The sequence below is a fragment of the Temnothorax curvispinosus genome, unplaced genomic scaffold (assembly GCF_003070985.1).
Source record: "Temnothorax curvispinosus isolate PA1 unplaced genomic scaffold, ASM307098v1 QBEX01000892.1, whole genome shotgun sequence".
NCBI classification, from domain to species: domain Eukaryota; kingdom Metazoa; phylum Arthropoda; class Insecta; order Hymenoptera; family Formicidae; genus Temnothorax; species Temnothorax curvispinosus.
Genome location: NW_020210672.1, coordinates 28,567 through 37,462, shown reverse-complemented (window position 1 = coordinate 37,462; position 8,896 = coordinate 28,567). Strand labels below are relative to the sequence as shown.

General features: G+C 30.7%; 2 protein-coding genes across 3 annotated transcripts in view; one reads left to right on the top strand and one right to left on the bottom strand.

The window, feature by feature from the left end:
* The window catches only part of LOC112458900 (non-structural maintenance of chromosomes element 3 homolog), a 13,232-nt gene extending 9,641 nt beyond the window's left edge, over positions 1-3,591 (bottom strand). For both annotated transcript variants that reach the window (XM_025022731.1, XM_025022739.1), the window contains exon 1: positions 3,512-3,591. The gene's annotated coding sequence lies outside the window, so the exon portion shown is untranslated. The remainder of the gene's footprint in view (positions 1-3,511) is intronic.
* LOC112458878 (adenylate kinase 8) lies at positions 2,140-6,055 on the top strand. The gene is made up of 11 exons (XM_025022698.1): positions 2,140-2,402; positions 2,558-2,684; positions 2,903-2,991; positions 3,095-3,191; positions 3,389-3,499; positions 3,833-3,903; positions 4,144-4,324; positions 4,797-4,921; positions 4,992-5,101; positions 5,180-5,354; positions 5,673-6,055. Exons 1-11 carry the CDS (start codon positions 2,307-2,309, stop codon positions 5,937-5,939), a joined length of 1,449 nt encoding a protein of 482 aa, XP_024878466.1. The 5' UTR covers positions 2,140-2,306; the 3' UTR covers positions 5,940-6,055.
* The last annotated feature ends 2,841 nt before the right edge of the window (positions 6,056-8,896 follow it).

The window sequence follows — 8,896 nt, the reverse complement described above, 5'->3', positions numbered from 1 at the left end:
GTTCGAATCGATGAAAATACGCATATGGGCTTTAGGTTATATTGAATGGCGCGTCTAGCAATTTTTATTTGTTTATTTTTGAATTAAATTTTTATTGTTTATATTGTAAAGTTTTATATTAAAAGTTCAATATAATAATCGTGATCAAAACGCTAGCTGTCGACATAGAGATTTTTTTTAATTTCAGATTTGTTTTGATTCGATATGTATTTTAATTACTAAATGTATATTTCAATTGCTACGAATAAACGCGCATAAAAAAAATACGAAATTAATTCATAAGTTAATGAAGTTACTATTGTTATTATTAATTATTAATTTCGTACTTAATTGATTTAATTAATGTGGTCTCTTCGTGACGCGTTCGTGTTTCGTGCATCATATAAAAGCGTAAAATCGTACGCTTATTGCTGGCGATGATTAGCCGCTAGCAAAAAAAGTATTTCTGGCTATAATATGAAGCCAGAATACGGCCAGATACTACAAAAGCTGGCCAGAAGAAAGAAGATGAAGAGGATCTTACAAGGTAGGTTGGTGTACAACACCAATCGAAATATACAAAATATAGGTAAATGTAAGCTTATAAGATTTTATTTTATACGTGCGATTGCACGTAATCAAAGACGGGAAGATGCCGTCTCGAATTAAAAATCTTTATCCCGCGTAAATTAAATTCCTAATAAAACTTCTAAATGGTCTCGCGTAAATTAAACTTCTAATAAAACTTCTAAATGTTCCCAATTTAAAACAAAATTCACGTACCTACTTTTTTCTGATTTCGGGTAATTGCGGTAACTATTAAAGTATACTAGATAGAGATATGAATAGGTAGGAATACGGGTAAAAATTAGATAAAAATCGAATAGAGAGGTATATAAGGAAAACGAATAAGCAAGGGTACGGATAGGTAGGGATATGTGCTGGGTGATTTTCGATAATAGAAGGAAATATCTTAATATTTTAATTAATATTATAATTGTAAGAAAATTAGGTAGGAATAAGTAAGCTTACGGGTATAGGTAGGAATAAAGCGGGAGGGTGTGATTCAACAATGAACAAAAATTTTGCCAATACTCTATTTTATAATCGACAACGATTGGCTATCAGTGTCGTGACAATTCGACCATTGGTTTTGGTCGGATTAATTGCCAAGATGTTTTGACCATTGGTTATTATAAATTGATGTAATTTGAAGCTTATATATAAGAGCATCGTAATTTAAATAATTAAATTTATTGCAAAAAATATTACCTCAGCCAGGGTAATATTTTTTGCAATGAATTTAATTATTTAAATTACGATGCTTATATATGAGCTTCAAATTACATTATTTACATCAATTTATAATGACCAAAACCCATGGTCGAAACGTCTTGACAATTAATCCGACCAAAATCAATGTTCGAATTGTCACGACACTGATAGCCAATTGTTGTCAATTATAAAATAGACTTTCTCAAAAATTAATTTTCTTTATAATTTTAAGAAATTTAAATTTATTCGTGCAAAAATGTAATAATATAACGCTAAGAATTATGTACAAAATGATATATACTGTCGCGAAAATTGTCAATTGTATATAATTGTATATGTATAATATAATTAAATTGTACATATCTAATGTGTGTGAACTGGATTATACGAAAATGATACATTTTATTCAGTTATTGTGGCTCAAACTGAAGCTTTGTCTGTATACTTTCACACAACACTATTTGCTGCAAAAATATTTTTTTCAAGATATTACAAAACATGTCAGTATTGGAAATACTTTTTTCTATGATTGATGATGATTGGTTATTTGATTTTTGTAAAATATAATTTTGCATTTTCACTATTTTGTTTAAAAAAAAAAAAGGGCTTTTAATTAGTAGATAATTTCGCATTTATAATCTAATAAACAATGCAATAATTTTTTATGTTTTTATATTTAAAACTGTTTTTGCATTTTTTATTATCTCTTTCCGAAAATCATAGTTCCTCTCTGAATTAATAACATTCTGCCTGCGTTTGTTTATTCACATTGGGAGTTATTGGGAAAATAAAATCTATAATACACGTTATGTGTATTATATATTTTATTTTCCGAATAGCTCCTAATGGGAATAAACAAACGCAGGCTGTGTATGACATGATAAAACAAGCGAATAGTTTTCGAAAACATACAACTGAAAGTTGCGTACTGCTTAAATTTAATTAAATATGTCAAACGTGTGCCATATGTCAAACGTGTGTGTCAAACGCATTATGATACATACGTTAAATAACACTATATTATTAATTAACCATTATAAAAATCGTGAAATATGAGCGACTTTGAAGGAGGAACAAGACAATTATTGACCATTCCGCCGGATTTCGTGCCCTACATAGAAAAACACAGATTATATGAATTCTTTTATGTAATTGAATTACGTCATTTTACTGCACTCAAATATTTCATTGAGATTAATTGTGTTACATATATAAGTGTGTTGCATTTTACATTATATTATATTATTATTATATTACATTATATTATTTAATGCATTGCATTATATCATAAAAAAATTTATAGGAATTGGTGACGCAATTACTGATCCAGCAGCCAGAAGACCCAATAATATTTACAAAACAATGCGTCCAACATATTGTACGAAAGCGAGATATTCCCAGAGTTATCCTTATAGCTCCTCCGAGCTTCGGTATTCCGTTAGCATGGTCAACAATAATATAATTAATTGCATATATTATAAGATATATTCTTATAAGGAACTACCTCCATTACATTCGTATATTTAGCAATAATCATATTTATAAAATGTAATAAACCAATCACTTTATTTTAAGAAGATCTCTAATATGTGTACCTACATATTATTCTCAAAATTAATGAAAAGGAATTTTTTCTCTGTCGGCATAGATAAAATAACTCTCGCGAAAATTCTACAGGAAGAAACTGGTATTTGTCCTGTCACTCTAGAGGACCTTTATACTTTATTTTCTACTGAAGTATGCTGTTACCAATTTATCTACTTCTCCTACAATGCCTTAGGAAGTTGCAAGGATTCCTCTTTTTTAATGTTATACCAAATGTTTGTTATAATATATTTAGAACACATGTCGTTGCTATGATGCTAATGAGATCGCGATAAGGTTAAAGAGAATGTTAATGTCGGGAATACTTCATGAATCTGGATGGGCATTAGTCGGTAATTTACGTACATTGATTATTCCGTTTTTTGATTATTCATTATGTTAAATAAAGGTTGATTTTGGATTATTTTGAAATGCTGCGCTGTCTCATTGGAACAACTATTATAAATCCTACTATAAGAAAAGTGTAACTAAAAAATGTGACTAAATTTCTTTCTTTATTTTTCTCGTAAATACATAATCTGCTGTACAGATATACCGAGGAGTAAAAAGGAAGCACGTGCAATGCAACGTGTCGGCATAATACCAACACACGTGATACAGATTGTACCACCGTGTGCAGAAGACGAGATTCAAGAAAAAAGTATATACTTACTGGATAGACAGTATTATTAATCTTGCCATTTCTTTCAAATCCATTCAGATTTATCTCCATTTTTACAAAACTCGTTCTCTCTGTAACCATAAATCATAACATTCTTTAGATTAATGATATTATTAATATTTTTTTTCATATTAATTGTATTAATATATTTATAAAATATAAAACATACAAAGATATCGAACAAAAGTCAAATTAAAAGAATTGTTTCGATTGTTGAAAGAATTGCAAATGTTAAATATTAATCTTTACATTTTTTATGTAAAATTTTGACTGCTTCTAACTTATCCTATTATAAATCTTATTTATTTTTAGAAGATGCAAGACAATACGATTATAAGAAGACTCTTCAAGGTCTACGTGAAGCTTATGCTAATTTTTTAATTGTTAGTTGTGGTTCTTTGGCTTTGTAATATTTATTTATAATATTTTATTACTAAGTTAATATAGCATTTATTAATATATTATTAACATATTAATAATATGTTAATATTATACATAATATTTTAACAAAATAAACTTTTATTTTGCAGTTATTTTATAAACTACCCGAAAGTGGTAATTAATCAATTCTATATTAAATGCCATTAATTTTGTTATGAGATTATTAAAAAATTTCACTTTAGGAAGTTGAAGCTGGCACTAAGACAATTCACGGACTGGGCAAAGATTGCGCGACATTAATAAAAGTTAGAAGAAAACATTATGGAGCTCCATCGCTTTTTCGTATCGCTCTCATAGGTCCTCAAGGATCAGGTCGTCGTTCTTTGGCAAAACATATATCTGAGAGATTTAATCTTGTTTATGGTAATGTGTGTATATATGTATGTACAGATATTCCCCGTTTTTTTAAAGTTTGCTTTACACTGCTCTGCTTTTACAAAAAACCTACATTTATAAATTTTCGCTAATTGAAAGGAATTCAAAGAAGATTTTCGCTCTTACAAAAGAAGTCCCAAATAAATTAATAGTAACTGCTTATTCACTTTACATAATTTCGCTTATAAAAAGTTTCATATACAGGAACGCTTTACTTTTGGATAGCGGGGAAAAACCTGTATATATATATACATGCATATATAATATCCTTGCGTTTCTAGTAACTTGTTAATACATATATTTATTCTACAGAGATGTTAGATATAACATTTTATTAGGAAGATGCATTGTATTTTGTAATATTATATTTTATTCTTTCTTTATCAGTGATGATTTTTAGTAGACAGATTTGTCTCTCACGATAATATTTTGAACAGAAATACGTTATATATTTTTGCAGTTGACTTTGATAATATTTTGGAACAAGCATGCTTGCGAGAGACGGCTTTAGGCGAAATGCTGCGATTATGCGAGCACAAATGTAAAGAGAAAGTAAAGTTAGAAGCGCGAGTACAAATAATCGAGGTGTGATAATAGCTTGCTGAGAAATATAAAATTAATTTGTCACGGTCACTGGCATCGTCATTATTTCCAGCAATATGTACTCGAGGATGACTGTCTCAAGAGAGGATGGATTTTGACAGGTTACCCTAAAACTGTGGAGGAGTTCAAACTCTTGGATATGATATCTACGCCACCCAATAGGTAAATCTCATAAGTAGCTACAATTCCACAGAAATCCCATAATACTATCATAATTACGATTTTCGAAATTACATTAAGAGTAATTGTCCTAAAAATGGACGTACAAATGTGCGGAGAAAGTTTTTTGAATCGTCAATGCGACATTATTACTAAAAGCGAGCACGATCTCACATCGTGCGAGTCTCCGGCGACGGATCCAGATTGTAAATTAGATGTTTATTCCAATGATTACAAAGACGTCATCGAACAAGATGTAACTATACCACATTACCTTCCAAAATATTCTCGCTCAAGATATTTATATAAATATAATACTTTGTTTTATTCTCTGGTTGGAAAAACATATCTTACAAATTATAAATCTTTTTTATTAACGGTTAAACCGTGTTTTTAAATCTCTCTTATCTTTTAGATGTAAATTGTATTTATATATGTCGATTTATAATTATACTTTTTATTTTACACATATACACGCGCGTTTTTGAAGCATTATGTTTTTTTAAAAGAAAAAGTTTTACAACTTTTAAATTTTTAATTAAAATTATTTCGCTGTTTTATTTGCTAAATGTAGCTTCGGGAGTACGAAGAAAATATAGATGCCATAATGCGATACGCGGGGAAAACTGCGTCCGTAATAGACGCGACGGGTGAGAAAAAGTGCGTGAGGGAAAGACTGGAGGCCTGTCTGATGCGACCAGCACCGTCCGCGAAACCCAGGGTTCCCCAACCACCTCCTATGATCGATCCAATGAGCATAGAATTCGATCCCGATGACGAACCCGACCCGAGCATTTTCGATGACATACGCGCACCAGAGCCTAAATATTCATTTATTTAACCCTCCAAATCATTCTTGTGTAAAAAAAAATAAACGTAAATAACGAATAACATTTCAGTTTGTAACGTGTAAAACACTCACAACAGTTCTTCAACCATTAAGTATAATTTTTATTAATTTGCCTCTCTCTATAATACATAGATTCGCTGTAATAGAACTTGGAGAAATGTCCCATTTCTCTTCACACTGAGACCTTATTTAGAATTAAATATTCCATATCTTTTTTACTGTTTTCTAAACTGCATTTTAATTATTTTATCTCAAGATGTTGAAGATCCAATGAAAATCCGAGTTGAAGATCTGTAAGCTATCTTTATAGCCCTAATTCTAATCGAAGGATAATATTATGTGTATAAGATATCTATTACTACGTTTACGCGAGCGTTACTTCTGTAGTAACTTACGATATATCACTCGTTTACGCAAGTAAATTATCGTAAGTTACTACAAAATCCCGTTTACACGAAGGAAAATCCCGTTTATGCGAAGGAATTATCGTAAGTTACTACAGAAGTAGTATATGGCCGGTATTCATAGTCAGATCTTATTTCAAGACTGTCTTAAGTAATATCTTCAGATATGCTAATACGGCTCTGTGATTGGTTAATAACATCTTAAAATTGTACTTAAGACGGTCTTAAATATAAGAACCAAATACGAATCTCTTTACGACAAAGGTAGGAAATCGGACGCGCTCCTGGAAAATCCTGCGACCCTGGCACGCGAAGCATCCCATCTTCGCGACGTCATAACGCGTAATCGCGCATAAACGATTATGACGATGGTTATAACGATGTAACATTACGTAACAATAGGAGCGGTGACGTAACACAATCTAGGTTTCGGCATCAATAGTAGGGGCGGATAAAATTTCTTCTGAATAAAATAAAAACTTAAGTTCTAAGATTGAATATTTTCATATATTAATCATTTAATTAAATCTCGTAAAGATTACATTAAAATAAAATAATAATCTGTGTCAAAAATTTAATCCATTTTTTTTAAATTCCGTGTTAATAATGGTTTTATTAATTTTCCTACATTACAGAATTAGAGTTTTGAATATTTAGAATGATAGTTTTTTAGGCTAAAAAGTGCTGAGACGAAAATTCAATTTATAAGACAGTTTACGTCATTATTAAATTCGGAAAGAAATTATTAAAAAGTGTAGCATTTTTTTCTGATTAAAAACAGATTCACGAGCAGATAGTTTACTATAATTTTTTGGCACAAGCAAATAAGGTGACAGTGACGTAGATAGTGCGTCAGCCTTCTCGGGCAAAGTTCGAGCTATCATCCCCAAGTGAAAGTCAAAAACCATCTTTTACATTCACCTTTTTACCTCGAAGTATGTTGTCTCTAATTTTATCTGACAAATTTATTTATACTTTAGGTTTTGCTTATTTACAACAAATATTTTTATCATTTCTTTTCTAAAAGGAGCTCAATTCACTCAATATTTATTTAAAAATTAAATTATGATAAATTAAACAATATTACAATGTTATAATTTATTCTAAATCATCACAGAAGCCAAAATTCGATTTATAATTTTATTTAAAACCAAATATTACTGCAAATTTAGATATTAAAAGCTATTTTATAATTATTTATCCGAGTTTTATGTAAAATAAGATTATTATATTTTTTGGATTTAATAAAGATTATAAGTTATTATACGACATACTTTTTATTTCACGTGTCAAATGCATACGCGCATACGTTATATAATAACGACGGAGAAAATTATTGTCGAGATAAAGAGAGCGTCGCGTATAATCGTATTTGGGAAGTTCAAAAGCGCCGAAGCGAGACAGATGCGAGTCAAATTAAAGCCGCAACGGCACCCACGCTAATGCCCGTAATTGCCTCAAACGCGAAGCATATTTCCGGATCAAGGATGCATGGAGGCGGACAGGTCGCTTACGCGCCTACACCCCGCACGAGAAATTGCTCGCGAGGGATGCGATCCTGATAGAATCGCCCTCCTGTCGCCAGGATACCTGTTTGCGTTATACAGGTTTCAACACGATGGGATGATTTTGATACACCTTTCCTATTAGGAAATCACGAGTCATGCAAATCGCGAAAAGAAGATTTAACTGTTTAATTTGGGCATTCTTGAAGTTATTAAATATGATAGGAATATATATTGCAAATATCGAATTATATGCTATCGGGATTTTATGTTACTTTTTTAATAATTATAATCAATACATTAAGATAATATACCATAAATTAATTGCGAGAAAATCTTAATTAATTATATACTAAAAACGTTTGTTATTACCGTAAATATTTCCATTCCTATATAATAAATACATGTATACCTGCAAGTATACACGTGTGTTTGGAAGAAAAGTTAATATGTTCACACTCGACAGAGCTCGAAGGTGTATGCTTCGTTCTTTTCAAAATAAAATGTCCTGCGGGTAACAAAATAAACACTGAAACGAATGGAAATGTTAAAGCTGATAATGACAGTATTTAACAATGAGTAAGCGATATTTTCCCTTAAAAGTCGAACGTAACGTAGCTATATATGCACATGCGAGAATAAAATATGTAGATAAAGGTATTGCGCTACCTTCAAATGACAAAAACGTGACTGTGCTATTCTTATTTCAGAACTTCCTTCACAAGTGCTTCACTTTTTATGAAAGAAAAATGACTGATAAACTCTTCCCGGAAAATCGATATAGTGTAAAGGTATATTTCTCATTAAGAAATTTGTCAAATTGCGAGTGTTATGATCTCACGGTATTACGTATCGTTCCTACGTTAAACGAAATTACATAATGCGCTAAAATTTATGCCAGAAAAGGGAAATTCATAGAATGTCTGATCGATCACAATAGGCAAAGGAGGGGATAAGCGTACTCTCGTCGATTGCTTCGACAATCATTCGTGTCCTGAACTCAGCTAAGTGATGATCCGTATAGAGACTCAATATTTAA

Bases quoted from the DNA above. Each gene is read 5' to 3' on its own strand.
- LOC112458878 (XM_025022698.1), top strand. From the start codon at position 2,307: ATGAGCGACTTTGAAGGAGGAACAAGACAATTATTGACCATTCCGCCG. The intron at 2,992-3,094 runs GTATGCTGTTAC...TAATATATTTAG, and splicing joins ATACTTTATTTTCTACTGAA to AACACATGTCGTTGCTATGA. The intron at 5,355-5,672 runs GTAACTATACCA...TGCTAAATGTAG, and splicing joins AAGACGTCATCGAACAAGAT to CTTCGGGAGTACGAAGAAAA.